This window comes from Microcebus murinus, chromosome 16 (genome assembly GCF_040939455.1).
Source record: "Microcebus murinus isolate Inina chromosome 16, M.murinus_Inina_mat1.0, whole genome shotgun sequence".
Lineage (NCBI taxonomy): Eukaryota > Metazoa > Chordata > Mammalia > Primates > Cheirogaleidae > Microcebus > Microcebus murinus.
Genome location: NC_134119.1, coordinates 32,604,866 through 32,619,243, shown reverse-complemented (window position 1 = coordinate 32,619,243; position 14,378 = coordinate 32,604,866). Strand labels below are relative to the sequence as shown.

The 14,378-nt window shown below is 48.7% G+C and overlaps 2 protein-coding genes across 9 annotated transcripts in view; one reads left to right on the top strand and one right to left on the bottom strand.

The window, feature by feature from the left end:
- Positions 1-4,660, top strand: part of CPNE1 (copine 1) — a 37,542-nt gene extending 32,882 nt beyond the window's left edge. For 5 of the 6 annotated variants that reach the window (XM_020281953.2, XM_020281954.2, XM_020281952.2 and 2 more), the window contains 10 exons: positions 128-217; positions 328-414; positions 553-639; positions 728-787; positions 867-1,000; positions 1,105-1,159; positions 1,423-1,474; positions 3,575-3,708; positions 3,870-4,106; positions 4,298-4,660. In XM_020281953.2, the coding sequence (XP_020137542.1) occupies positions 128-217; positions 328-414; positions 553-639; positions 728-787; positions 867-1,000; positions 1,105-1,159; positions 1,423-1,474; positions 3,575-3,708; positions 3,870-4,106; positions 4,298-4,423 (1,062 nt within the window). In that variant the 3' untranslated portion in view covers positions 4,424-4,660. The remainder of the gene's footprint in view (positions 1-127; positions 218-327; positions 415-552; positions 640-727; positions 788-866; positions 1,001-1,104; positions 1,160-1,422; positions 1,475-3,574; positions 3,709-3,869; positions 4,107-4,297) is intronic. The other variant, XM_076011063.1, reaches the window with a different exon arrangement.
- A 3,216-nt stretch (positions 4,661-7,876) lies between these two features.
- SPAG4 (sperm associated antigen 4) lies at positions 7,877-13,833 on the bottom strand. Of its 3 annotated transcripts, none has more exons than XM_012754847.3 (12): positions 13,123-13,833; positions 12,503-12,607; positions 12,133-12,199; positions 11,878-11,939; positions 11,573-11,616; positions 11,210-11,235; positions 10,980-11,088; positions 10,701-10,776; positions 10,433-10,548; positions 9,875-10,042; positions 9,237-9,326; positions 8,937-9,118 (listed from the first exon to the last, which is right to left on the bottom strand). In XM_012754847.3, exons 1-12 carry the CDS (start codon positions 13,430-13,432, stop codon positions 8,960-8,962), a joined length of 1,332 nt encoding a protein of 443 aa, XP_012610301.1. In that variant the 5' UTR covers positions 13,433-13,833; the 3' UTR covers positions 8,937-8,959. The 3 variants fall into 3 exon arrangements, with proteins under 3 accessions (XP_012610302.1, XP_012610301.1, XP_012610303.1); XM_012754849.3 differs by having other exon boundaries at positions 13,142-13,833; XM_012754848.3 differs by lacking the exon at positions 9,875-10,042 and having other exon boundaries at positions 7,877-9,118.
- Between the last annotated feature and the right edge of the window lie 545 nt (positions 13,834-14,378).

Genomic DNA, 14,378 nt, shown 5'->3' with positions numbered 1-14,378 from the left:
GAGAAAATCTCCTGGTCTTGTGACTAGCAAGGTTTGGAACACAGGGAGAAAGAGTCTGAGTAGGAAGGGTAGCAGCTCCTCACAGGCCAGGCCACAGCTCACTGGAGGCCTCACCTTCCACCCTCAGGTAATCAAGAACAACCTGAACCCTACATGGAAGCGCTTCTCAGTCCCCCTTCAGCATTTCTGTGGTGGGGACTCCAGCACACCCATCCAGGTGAGGAGCTTGCCTCCTGAGTGGACTGAGGCAGGGAAAGAGAGCCTGGAGAGGGACTTACTCTTACCTGCCCCCTGACTCCTTTATTTCCATACACACCTTCCTCTCAGGTGCGATGCTCCGATTATGACAGTGATGGATCACATGATCTTATTGGTACCTTCTACACCAGCTTGGCCCAGCTGCAGGCAGTCCCGGTGAGCACTGGCCCCGCTCAGGGCTGTTGGGGTGGGCCTAGATGGCTGTAGCTCAGGGGAGAGAGGGAGGAGAGGGCAGCTCAAGTCCTTGACTGATGCTCTAGGAGTTTTCTACCCTAATTTTTCTCTCCTCACCAGGTTGAGTTTGAATGCATCCACCCTGAGAAGCAGCAGAAAAAGAAAAACTACAAGAATTCTGGAACGGTCCGTGTCAAGATTTGCCAGGTGAGACAATAGCCCATGTGACCCAGGCTCTGATTCTGAGCTCCAGGACTCCAACCCTGTCCAGCCATGACTCTGGTTTCATCTACAGGTAGAAACAGAGTATTCGTTCCTGGACTATGTGATGGGAGGCTGTCAAATCAACTTCACCGTAAGTTGCCTTACCAGGTATAAAAGAACAGGTCTGGGGCTCCAGGTAGCCTTCATTTCCCTTCCTTATCTCCTCCCAGGTGGGCATAGACTTCACTGGCTCCAATGGAGATCCTTCTTCACCTGACTCCCTCCACTACCTGAGTCCAACAGGGGTCAACGAGTACCTGACAGCACTGTGGAGTGTGGGCAGTGTGGTTCAGGACTATGACACGTGAGTAACTGTTCTCTTGGCCATCCCTATGCCCTGCAAATGCTTTAGCCTTTGAGCTCACAGTCCCTTCACTGCCTCTTCCCCAACTTGCTGTCCTTCCACAGGGACAAGCTGTTCCCAGCATTTGGATTTGGGGCACAGGTACCCCCTGATTGGCAGGTGAGCTCTCTCTTCCTCTCCCCCACTCCTACTATCTTCAGTTTCAGGGTCCTGATTTTGGGGGATGTGCTGAACTTACTTGCTGGTGGCACTCAGCTTTAACAGGAGATGCAGGGATGGATCCCGGCAAGCATGTGCATGTATACAGCAAGTGCTCAGGACTAAATAGCTCCTGTAGGAATCTTGGTATATGGCATAGAGCCTTTTTTGTTAGCACAAAGAAGGTCATGGGGGAAAAACTTCATTTTCGTTCTTGCCCTTAGGTCTCTCATGAATTTGCCTTGAACTTCAATCCCAGTAACCCCTACTGTGCAGGTAAGCTCCCCCATCCACTTAGAGGCAGGTCTGTCCACAACTAGAGGGACAAGCCTGTACAGGCAAAGGAGAGTGGGGGGCAGATACCTGCCTCCATTATCCAGAGGGTGGATTTTACAGCTAGGCCTCTGCAGTCAAATCACCATACCACATGATTTAGAGCAAATTGCTTAGTCTCTTTGTGTTTTGGTTTTGTAATAAGACAAAATATTTTAGGATATTGAGCATTCAATATCCTAAAGGATGCAAGTAAAGCTATAAGCATGGTTCCTACGAAGTGCCCTTTAAAAAAATGGTAGCTGTTACATCACCATTATTATTTTCACCCAGCTCACAGGTACTTATTTGGGCATCAGCGGAAGCCTTGTTGCTTCCCTGCAAGGTACTTTTTGCCAGAGTCCCACAAACCCTTTTGTCTAGAGCCAAAACGTTACGACTTCCCAGCAGTCCCAGGTGGCCAGAAGCTGAAGTGGAAAGTTTGACCTGAACTGATCTGTCCTGGGTTTTTAATTTTTTTTTTTAACTGTGTGTTTTGATATAAGTTCAGATTTAGAAAAAAAAAAAATTACAAGAATAATCATAGGCGTTCAGGTTATTGGAACTCAGGGGTCAGGGCCTGAGTCATAGGGGCTGTTGTTTACCTTCACCAAAATTCCCATATGTATATGAAGTGTGTGTATATACATATGTACATGTACATATATGTATGTGTATGCATGTATACATATATGTTTTTTTAATCTTTTCCTAAAATGTTTAAGAAAGTTGTGGTGAATAGCCCTGCCCCAAGTTTGCCTCTCTGACCCCTCCAATTTTGTACTCATCATCATCCACATGGCCCTTTACCCCTAAATATTTAAGGGTGTGTTTCCTAAAATCAAGGACATTTTCCTACATAACCAGAGTCCGAAATCAGAAAATTAACATCAATACAATACTATTATCCAATCTGTTGCATTTATTAAGATTTTGCCAGTGGTCCTGATGTCTTTTACGGCAAAAAAAAACAACCAAAATAAAACCAAAAAAACAAAAACAACTTAGATCACACAGTACATTCAATTATATCTTTTTATCTAGAAGAGTTCTTCATGTCCTTCATGATAATATTTTTGAAGAATAGAGGCCAGATAATTTCTAGAATGTCCCTTGGTTTGTGTTTACCTGATACATCTTCATTAGATTCAGGTTATATGTTTTTGGGAAGAATGCCACCAAAGTGGTGCTGTGTATTCTTCTCTGGTGCATCATATCAGGAGGCACATGATGTTGATTTGTTCTATTACCAGTCATGTTAATTTTGATCATTTGGTTAAGGTAGGATCTACCAGGTTTCTCCACTGTACAAGAACTGTTTTTCCTTTTGTAATTAATAAGTATCTTTTGAGAAGATACTTTGAAGCTATATAAATATCCAGTTACTCATCAACTTTCACTCCCAGTTTAAAAGTAATTTTCTTTTCTTTTTTTTTTTTTAATAGATGGGGTCTTGCTATGTTGCCTAGGGTGGCCTTAAATTCCTGGGCACAAACAGTCCTCCCACCTCAGCATCCCAAGTAGCTGGGATTACAGGTGCACCCTACTCTGCCCAGCTGCACTCTGTAGTTTTAACATCCATTGATGATTCTTGTTTGAATCAGTTATTTCTATGATAATTATCAAATGATTTTGTAATTCTTCCTTCAATATTTAAGTTTTCCCTTTTCTCCAATAATTAAATGTCTGTATAGATCCTTATTTTATTAAATGGATTATAATTCATTATATTATTAATACATTATAATCTGATGCTCAAATTCTGCTGGTTTTGTACAGGGGATCCCCTTAATCTGGGTTTTAATTGAAGATGTGATTTAGGGCAAGTCCCTGCCTCTTTTTTTTTTCCATTTTTCTTTTTGCTTTTTATCATCATTCCCAACCTGCCTCTTTTTGAACCTTAGTTTCCTCATCTGTAGGACAGAGATAAGTTCCCTGGGTTATAGGCGTGATTGAATGAAATGCACCCAGGCTCCCAAATCTTCTGGGCTGGGATGGGGTAATTTCAGACGTGGCCTAGTTTCAAGAGGTCCAGGGTTTTACACTTTTTGCGCTCCTCTGCAGGCGTCCAGGGCATTGTGGATGCCTACCGCCAAGCCCTGCCCCAGGTTCGCCTCTATGGCCCTACCAACTTCGCACCCATCATCAACCACGTGGCAAGGTTTGCAGCCCAGGCTGCACATCAGGGGACTGCCTCGGTGAGGGTTGTGGGCGACAGTGGCAATGGTGGTGGTCAAAGGCTCCCTTTGAGGGCTGTGTAACAAGGGACTTCTTATCTGTGTGGGAATGTGTGGCTGGGGGGTCTGGAGGGCAATGGGAGGGAGGATCTGCCTCAGTACATAAATGGGCTTGTCCCCAGCAATACTTCGTGCTGTTGCTGCTGACGGATGGTGCTGTGACAGATGTAGAGGCCACGTGTGAGGCTGTGGTGTGTGCCTCGAACCTGCCCATGTCGGTGATCATTGTGGGTGTGGGCAGTGCTGATTTCGAGGCCATGGAGCAGCTGGATGCTGATGGTGGACCCCTGCGAACACGTTCTGGGCAGGCAGCTGCCCGTGACATAGTGCAGTTTGTTCCCTACCGCCGATTTCAGAATGTGAGTGGGGCAAGTTTGATCTGGGGGTTTACCCTTTCACCTCTCCCTGATGTGAGTGGGGATACTTGCCCTTTCCTGTACGTCTGGGGCAGGGTTGGGTGTTGGGTTTTGTATCCTTTCTTGGGTATGAAATATAGACCTTGCGCAGCTGTTTTGAGCTACCACTGACCTTGCCCTTCTTCTCCTGGCAGGCCCCTCGGGAGGCATTGGCACAGACCGTGCTCGCAGAAGTGCCCACACAATTGGTCTCCTACTTCAAGGCCCAGGGCTGGGCCCCATTCAAGCCACTTCCTCCCCCAGCCAAGGGCACTGCATAGCCCCCCCCCCCAGCCTAGATTCCCTTGGAGGCTGTGGCCAGTCCTCAGCCCTGTGTCCCCAAGGTCCCTCTGGGCCAGCCCAACCTGCACACTCTCCTCAGTGTTAGCACCTTATATTTTTTTAAATATACTTTTATATATTTTTTATATACCTTTATACTTGTTTCTGCTGTCACTGCTCTTGATCCCCGATGCTTGCCCTTGGTATCCTCTTTCAATAAAGAATAATGAAGACCACTGCTTTGCCACTACTCTGTGTGTTTTTGGGTGGGAGGCTGCTATTAGCCATATTTACTTTGCCTCCCTGAGCCTCAGTTTGTGGATCTTAGGGGTTGTTGAGTGGAAAGATGCCTCTGGTGTAATAGCCCCACTCAAAGCAATTGGGTATTCCTGGCCAGATATCTAAATGACTCCCACTATTTTTGAAAATATGAAGTTTGAATTTTCAGCATTTCAGCCTTCCCTCCCTTAGGGTAGAGCTGAGCAGGGAACACAGACAAGATGGGCAGTGCTAGACCTCATAAGAGGCAGCAAAGGGCAGGGAGGGATGAGTTTTAAGGGGGAACAGGGCTATGTTAGACTTCCTAGAGGAGGGAGCAGGGTAGTTCTGGTCCTAAAAACAGGTGAAAAGCTTGAATTTTTTAACAGCTAACTTTTATTCTCTTACTGGAGAATTAATATGTATATTCATTTTAGAAAAAATTTTAAATACAGAAAAAACGTCACCCAAACTCTCACATCCCAAAGAAACGCATTTGGTGCATAACTTTTAGTTCATACATAACTGTTCTAGCATGCTTTAATTTTTTTTTCTAATTTTAAAATGTATGTTGGCACAAAATTATTTCAAATATAAATATTGTACAAAGCAGTGTGTAGGTGAGGGTCCCTGTTTTTCCTAGGTCTGACAAACTTTTTTTTTTCTAAATAGGATGTTACACTGTTTGTACCTTGTTTTTATTACATTTTTTTATCATATATTTTGGGTGTCTTTCCCATTAGGACTTATTCTCTCACCTCATTCTTTTATTTTACTTTATTTTTTAGATTTTTATTTTTTTGTTTTTTTATTTTTTGTCTTCTTTTTTCCTAGGAAGCCATGGCTGGATATTTTTTAGATTTTTAGAGACAGAATCTTGCTTTGTCACCCAGGGTGGAGTGCAGTGGCACGATCACAGTTCACTGTAACCTCGCACTCCTGGGCTCAAGAGATCCTGCTGCCTTAGCCTCCAGAGCAGCCAGAACTACAGGTTCATGCCACCATGGCTGGCTAAATTTTCTATTTTTTATAGAGATGGGGTTTTGCTATGTTGTTCAGGTTGGTCTCAAACTCCTGGCCTCAAGCAATCCTCCCACCTCAGCCTTCCAAAGTGCCAGGGATTATACTGTGCCCAGCCCTACTTAATTATTTTATTTTTTTGAGACAGAGTCTCGCTTTGTTGCCTAGGCTAGAGTGAGTGCCGTGGCATCAGCCTAGCTCACAGCAACCTCAAACTCCTGGGCTCAAGCAATCCTGCCTCAGCCTCCCGAGTAGCTGGGACTACAGGCATGCGCCACCATGCCCAGCTAATTTTTTTCTATATATATTAGTTGGCCAATTAATTTCTTTCTATTTATAGTAGAGACGGGGTCTCGCTCTTGTTCAGGCTAGTTTCAAACTCCTGACCTTGAGCAATCCGCCCGCCTCAGCCTCCCAGAGTGCTAGGATTACAGGTGTGAGCCACCGCGCCGGGCCTATTTTTATTATTATTTTATTATTATTATTATTTGAGACAGAGTCTTGCCTTGTCACCTGGGCTAGAGTGCTGTGATGTCAGCCTAGCTCACAGCAACCTCGAACCCCTGGGATCAAGCAATCTTCCTGCCTCAGCCTCCCAAGTATCTGAGACTACAGACATGCACCAGCACACCCTGCTAATTTTTCTGTTTTTAGTAGAGATAGCATCTCACTCTTGCTCAGGCTGGTCTCCAACTCCTGACCAAAAGGGATCCTCCCACTTTGGCCTCTGAGAGTGCTAGGATTACAGGTGTGAGCCACTGGGACGAGCGTACTTCATTATTTTAATGCCTACATATTATTCTCGTAAGTGAGTGCACCATAGTTTATTTAGATAATCCCTTATTTATGGAGATTTGAGTCCCAGTTTTGTTCTCTTATAAGCAGTAATGAACATCCTTATATGTTTATCATCCTTATATGTTTATATATATGAACACTTACAGGAGCATTTGTGAAGAATTTGTTCTAAAAGTGGAAAAGCTAGATCAAAGGGTATATTTAAAATTTTAATAGATATTGCAAATTGCCCTCCATAACAGAAGTCATGGCCAAATTTACCCCTTTTGTTAATCTGACAGGCAAAAATAGAAAAAAATCTCTGGGAGGCCGAGGCGGGCGGATTGCTCGAGGTCAGGAGTTTAAAACCAGCCTGAGCAAGAGCGAGACCCCATCTCTACTATAAATAGAAAGAAATTAATTGGCCAACTAATATATATAGAAAAAAATCAGCCGGGCATGGTGGCGCATGCCTGTAGTCCCAGCTACTCGGGAGGCTGAGGCAGGAGGATTGCTTGAGCCCAGGAGTTTGAGGTTGCTGTGAGCTAGGCTGCTGCCATGGCACTCACTCTAGCCTGGGCAACAAAGTGAGACTCTGTCTCAAAAAAAAAAAAAAGAAAAAAATATCTAATATTTAGTTTAGATTTATTATATATTTTAATTTCTTTTAATCTCTGTATCGTTTCAATTTTAGTATATGTGCTGCCGAAGCAAGCACTAGATTTATTTAAATATGAATGCTAGGTATCATTTCATGTTTGTGAACTGTATTTCTTAATAGCCTATTCATAGGCTGTGTGTATGTGTGTTTTAGTCTTTATTCTGTTAAAGTTATTAACCCTTCATCTCATACATGTTGAAAATATTTCTTCCCAGGCTGTTGTCTTATCATTTATAGTAAGTATCCTTTGGCATACAGAACTCTTTTAATATGGAAATTTAAAATTTTTATGTGTGCCGATTTGCTTTTTAAAAAGTTATCCATGTCATTAATTACTTTCTATGACATTAAACATTCTGCCATTTATTGCCATTTCTGTTGGCTGAATATTTTGTAGCATAATTTATCTATTTGGATACTAAGTTTCTAGTTTTCTTTAAAAACAACACTGTGATAAATATCCTTATAGATATTGCCTTTGAAAACATCTATCTTTTCTTTAGACACATTCTTAGAAATGGAATTGCTAAGATAAAAGAGTATAAAAAGTTTTGCATTTTTTAAGAGACAGGGTCTTGCTCTTTTGCCCAGATTAGAATGCTATGGCACCATCATAGCTTACTGCAGCCTCCAACTCCTGGGCTGAAGGGATCCTCCTGCCTCATCTTCCTGAGTTGCTGGGACTACAGGCATGAGCCAGCATACCTGGCTAAAGAGTATAAAAAAGTTTTAAGGCTTTTGGTTCCTATTGTGAAACTGCCCTCCAGAAAAGCTGTATTAGTTCATATTTCTAAATTTAGGTTTTAAGAGCACTCAGGAATCTTTTTCATCTTCAAATTACAAAAATAATAACCCCCCATTTTAAAGAGATGGATGTGTTCTCACTCCCACATATGTATATGTGTGTGTGTGTTAAAAATTCCCAGTTCCACTTTCTAGAGGTGTAACCACTGTTAATAATCTGATTATTCCTCCAAAACATAAACACACTGGGAAGGATCCTAACCTGGTATGTGTTTCTTTGACCATACTGGTCCCCGTTTCTACCCCTAAGTAAAATGCTATCCTTTGATGCCTGTTTTCTCCATCTTTTTTTCCCTCCAATGCCATTTTTGACCCTTAGAGTAAAGAATTCTTGGATCTGTAAATGAATTGTCCTATAGCCTGGAACATTTTCTTTCCCCTGTCAAGTTCCTTTAGGGCAAGGACTGGTGAACACTGGATCACCTACACCATGCCTAGCACACAGGTACTCAGGACAACCTGAGTAGGGGCTACCAGGCCTGTACTCAGAAACTTTCTAAAGGTTCTCGAGTCTCCTTAGTTTTTGAGTGCATGGAGAAAGGGGGTAATTTCCCCTCCACCTGCACCTAGGAGTTGGGGACTTTCCCAGACACTGGGGGTGAAAATTGAGGAGCATAAATGTGGCTTCAGGCTGCCTGGCAGCTCTGCAGTTAAAAGAGGGTAGCCTCTGGAGGAAGGTAGGCCTGGGTACTGCTCTAGTGCTGCTCATCACTAGCTGTGTGACCTTGACCAAGTTTCCTGACCTGAGCAGTTTCCCTCTCTGATTGTGAGAATTAAGTTAGGTAATGTGTATAACGTCCACAGCACTGTTTCTTGTACATGGTAAGTACTCCATGAACATGAGCTGCTGCTACTATGTTGATCTGGACTTCTCCAAGAAAAGAGGGTGCATTGGGAGGTAAACCCCACTATATTCATATGACAAAGGCAGTCAGAGCTCTCCCATCAGAGCACTCCAAATCACTGATCCAGCTTCCTTCAGGAGAGCTCAATTCTACTCCAACAATCAGCATGTTTAATGAGGCCCCCCAGTGGCCCCTGTGGCACTGTCCCCTGCCCCCTCTGAGATACGCACACCATGGGCACGGACTCGATACAAGCACGTGAAACGGGGATGGCCCCAGTTGCTTAGAATCTGGATCTTCACCTTGGGAAAGGCAGCTGGGGGGTCATTCTGGGGAGACAAATGGATCACGCCAAGACGTACTCTCCCAAGAGCTACCCTCCTCCCCAATCCTCCATCCCTCGCTGCTCCATTCCCTTAGCACCTTCACCCCCAGAGACAAACACACCTGCAGGTGGAAAGTCTGAATCTCAGATTTCTCCACATCGAAGGTGAACTTCCCCAAGAAAACTTCAGTCTCGTCATCAACCTGAAGGCCCTGATGAGTGAAGAATGAATGAACAGTGAGGCACAGGTGGAGAGGAGAAAAGTTTGCTGAGTATCTTCTATGTGTTCAATAGCTATATAGATGCTGTCATGTATTTTTTTTCTTTATTTAAATTGACAACAAGAATGTCATATATTTTTTGATGGTAGGATACTGTAGTGTAGAATGTGGGCTTTGAGAAACTGGGTTTTAAATTTTAGTTCAGCCAATTGTTGGCTGTATTACCTTGGGCAAATAATGTCACCTTTCTGAACATTACTTTCCTCATCTGTAAAGAGAGATAATAATAGTACTTCATAATTTCTTATGTGGATGCGATGAGATAATGCTTGGAAACTCCTTGGCACAGAGCGGGCGCTCAATAGGCCATAACTCATATTTGGACACGGTTACAACTATAACCTACAGCAGCCCTAAGAGGCAAATAGTAGTATCTCCATTTTATGGATGAGCAAACTAAGACTCAAAACTGAAACCAGTTTTCATGACTGGGGCTTTCTAGGTAAAATCCCCCACCTCCTGACCTCAGCTCCACTCACAAAGACTGCGAAGTCGCGGGGAGCGCTGTTGGCTCCCCCGGTGTGCGCCACGCTGGGCGGCGGATGCTGCAGAGTGATGTCGCTCAGCTGCACACGACCTGGCAGCCGGATCACAACTTGGCCCTGGTCGCCCTCAAAAGCCCAGCAATTCCCAGGGAACACGTCTGGCTGCAGACGGGCGGATAGACCATCAGAACCAGAGGACACAGTGACTGCCGTGCTTCCCCAGTGTGGGCAGGTATCGGATCAGGTAGGCTCCGCCTTCAGCTCGACCCCAACTTCGGTCCCGCCCGGAGCTGCGCCTCAGGCCTCCGTCCCTGGCCAGCCAGATCCCGCGGAGGGGCACAGGCCTCCGCACTGCCTGTTCACCCCTGGACTCGCCCAAAGCCACACCAAGCCAAATCAGGCCCAGCCTCCAGCGAGGCCCATCCTCTGCCCAGCCAGGCCCACCTAGCTCCACGCCCTCAGCTCAGCCGGGTCCAATCTCCAGGGAGTTGTTCTGGATCCTTTCCCCAGCCTCCCGCCCCTCGTCCTATCCTGGGATTGTTTCCAGCTCACCTCCAGAATAACCGTGGGCGGCCGTGCATAGTTCCAGAAGCTGAAGCGATTCCAGAAGTAGGCAGTGTTCGTGTCTTCGTAGTCATGGGATGTCTTCTCTAGGTCAATGGAGGCTCCTAGAGCAAGGAGGAGAAGTAACCCTCAGGGGCTCCCAGGCCTTACCGACAGCTGGGTGACGGTCTGTCTGAGGTTCTGTCTTCTTCCGCTGGCCAGGTGCATAGGTCTGTCTGTGTCCATTTCTCTGTCTCTCAGTATCTCAGGGTCTTACCCACAGAGCTCAGCGCATAGTCGGGTTTCCGCACAAAGTCCTCATTCAGCCTCTGGAACACGAGCTTAGCCACTCTCTGAAAAGAGGGAGGGCGGAGCCTGGAGGAGCGGGACTTGCGGACTGGTCGTACAGTGGGCGGGATTCCCTGGGAACTAGGTGCTCTGGGGGCGATTTTGTGGGCCTCAGGAAAAATCACGCAGGGCTTTGGGGCGGAGCTTAAGCCTCAGAACCCAGAGAGCGGGGATCCACCAGGGGTTCCCAAGGTGGGCCGGGGCTCACCTCGCTGTTGGCTGCGCGGACGCTGGACACCTCCTTGTACAGTTTATCCAGCTCGGCCTGGAGCTGCTGCAGCTGCTGCCCCTGGGAGCGCACGCGCTCGTGGTACTCACTGGAGGTGGGAGGTTGGCGCAGTGCAGTTGGCTCCCTGTCCCTTTGGACACCTCGCTTAAGGTCCCCCATGCTCCCACGTTCGAACCCTCCAATTTCCCACCCTAGGTGTCCTCTTTCACCTTAGACTCAGCATCTCCTTAGGTTCCTATTGGAGGAAGGAGGGACAAAATACCGGGCTGCTCAGTTCTCCTCCCCCTTTTCCCACTTCAGCCTGGGAACAGCCAGGCTCAAAGTGCCTACTTTCTGAGGACTCTGCTCCATTCCCTAACTCTTCCTTAACCTTCCAGGATCATAGCTTCTCAGAGACCCTCAAGCACCTCTGGGCACAGTCCCTCAGAAATCTGTATATCCAGCCCTCCAGCCCTTCTTCAGGATTAGAGCCTCTGGCACTGCCCCCCTCCCAGCAACCCAGGAGACTCCCCACAATCTCCAGGTTCACACCTGCCAACCACCCACCCAAGGACACAGTCTCCCCAACTCACATTCTCCAAGGGAGGGACCAGATACAGGAGGCCCAACCAGAGTGCTAGAGAAAGAAAGGCGGGGGGGGGGGGGCGTCTCAGGAGAAGATACAGGAAGAGAAGGGGGTTCCCTGGCATAAGGGGACAGTGAGAAGAGTCTCGACAGGGCTGAGTCTGGGGAGGGTGGGGAGTCTGAAGGGGTGCTAGCAGGCTCTGAAGGGAAATGCTAGGAGCTTCTGAAGGGGCCGAGTGGGCTGAAGAAAATGTGCTGAGTTTGGCTCCAAAGCAGCCAGGGCTGGGGCCCCAGGGAATTCACCAGCCCTCACCTGCCAGAAAGAGGCTCAGTAGCGACACAGCCGTGAGGAGGAAGCGGATGGAACAGACTTCCCTGAGGAACCGGAGGGAGGCTGAGGCCCCAGACCCTAGTCAACCCCCCAGCCCCCACCCTGAGGTTCTAGACCCAGCTCTTGCGAACACAACTCAACCAGATCTGAATCGGCTCAAGCATCAGCCAGGTCCTGGCACTGCTCCCCACCCCCTCCAAAGAGCAGCCCCTGAGGTGCCTCGTCCTTCCCTCTGACCTGTACACACTGACCAGCACGTCTCCTACCAGGGATAACAACACGCTCAGCACCTGGAAGAGTAGGCCTGAGGACAGGAGAGGGGGCTCAGAGAGGGGCAGAGATGAGGAGGCGGGGACTCAGAGAGCATAGTGTTCCAGGTTCAGAAGGGGACCAGGGATGGGCCCGGGACTCAAGAAGAGAGGGGTGAGGGGTGGGCTAGGAGAATTAGATGGGCGCTAGGAGAATGAGTTGAGGCTCAGAGAAAGGGCTGGATAGTCAGACATGGGCGGGGGCCTCAGAACGGAGAACCAGGTCTCAGAAATGAGAACTGGAGTTTAGGGAGGGGAGCTGGAGGGTCAGAGGGGATCAGGACTGGCCTGGCTCGTACTCAGAAAGCTCTTGGACACCCGCGGGGTAGGCATCTCCTGTCTGAGATCCAGGGTCGAGAGAAGGTCGAGCGGCTCCTCAGAGACTACAGGAGACTCAGCCGGGTCTGTGGGAGCCCAAGGGCTCCATTGGGGCCTTGCGCACCGCAGGCCCACTTTTCCCTCCCCCCCGGCCCCGGCGGCAGGTTCCCCAGCCCAGATGCCAGAACGCTGGGCAGCCTCTCCAGGCTTTGCTTCCTCTCACCATACTCCCAGGTCTGTCTGCGCATTCTGAGTCCCGCCCCTCACAGAGGCTCAGTCAAGAATTGGTCCCACCCCGCAGACAGATTCTCCGCCCCAGCCTTAGCTCTTGGCGCGGCCGGGTTGTCCCAGTCTCACACTAACACTGTGGCCGCGCCTCCTCGGTGGTGCCCAATCACAAGATTTCACCCGCCCCTTCCCACGACCGCCCATCACGCAGAGGCCACGCCCCTTAAGGGATCTTATTAGCACCACCCCTTTACCCTACAGGTCCCCCCATAGGAGGTCCTCAGACTTAATTTTAAGCCCGCCCCCCCGCCCCGCCCCGCCCCTTAGTCCCCGCCCCCTCCATCGGCTCACCCGAGTTCGACCCCGCCCGCACCCGAGGCCCCGCCCCTCACGGTTGCCGCGCCACAGGCGGTCTGCCCGTTGTAGCTCCGAGGCGCCGGCTTCTGCCGAGAGCTTCCTGCCCATGTGGTTCCTCCGGGCACTCCCGGGCTCAAGGCGGGCTCACCGCAGCTTGAGCCCCGGGCTCTTCTGCCCTCGGCCTCCCCAGGCCCCGGCCCAGCTGACCGGTGGCCGTTGCTGTCCTCTGAGGTGACGCTCATTGAGCTGTTGCTGTTGTCGCTGTAGAAGTTGGGCGTGTGCTTGCGCGGGGACGCAGCCGAGCCCGTGCGGGGGCTCCGCCGCATCCTGACCGGGCCGCCCCCTCGCGGACGCCAAAGTCGCCGCCGCAGTCGTCAAGGCCCTGGGCCCTCCCTCAGCAGCTGCGCGCCGCGGGGACCCCACGGACCCAGCGTGCAGCCGGCAGGCCCCGCGGCTGGACCCAACCCTCTGGCCTGTGTCTGGTCCCAGCTGCTGATGTCACAGAGGAGACCACGGTCTCTGCGGAACGTCCTGGCCGCGCGTCACAGAGCTAGCGGTGACGTCTCTGGGAGCCATGGCAGCCTCTCTCACTCTTTCTGACGTGTGAAGACAGCAATGACATCACAACACCTCCCAGAACACCCCATCTAAAATTGCACCCAGGGTAAAACAAGCTCTATCCCCAGTCCCTGCTTTTTCTCATACATGCTGTATATTTCACTTATTTATTTCATTATTGCCTGTCATGCCCACTAGAATGTAACCTTTATGAGGGCAGGGACTTTTGTTTGTTCACTGTTGTATCCTTCAGCACCTAGATAGGCCTAGCGTGTAGTAGGTGCTAAAATATTTGTGACTGATTGAGTGTTAAGAAGAAGCAAGCCATCACCCCTTGCACTTTCTAAATAAACATTTTAGTCCCTTTTGCTCTGCAAGTCGTGCAGCCCTTTCCTCCCATCCCAGTCATCAGGCCCGAGAACTCTGCCCTCAGGATCTGCAGGTCTCTCTCCAGCCCCATGTTCCTCAGGGATCTGTGGGGTGTGAATTCAGCACCCACCTATGATTATACCCACACTCAGACCATACACCTGAGCCATGGAGAATGGACTGAGGAATCACAGATGGTCACAGCCAGAGGACCAGAGGTTCCCAAACTCCTGCTGTGCACCAGAATACCAGGGACACCTTGAGATCCTACTGCAGCATTTCTGGTGTGGGCCCAGGGATGCACATTTTTAACAACCACTTCCGTGATCCTGATTAAGGACCACA

What these genes read in the sequence shown, in the direction of transcription:
- SPAG4 (XM_012754847.3), bottom strand. Translation starts at nt 13,432, where the DNA reads ATGCGGCGGAGCCCCCGCACGGGCTCGGCTGCGTCCCCGCGCAAGCAC. An exon ending in CGTGAGGGGCGGGGCCTCGG is followed by an intron (nt 12,608 to 13,122) that starts GTGCGGGCGGGG and finishes GGGCTCCCACAG; the next exon opens with ACCCGGCTGAGTCTCCTGTA. An exon ending in TCCGCGCAGCCAACAGCGAG is followed by an intron (nt 10,777 to 10,979) that starts GTGAGCCCCGGC and finishes CCCTCTTTTCAG; the next exon opens with AGAGTGGCTAAGCTCGTGTT.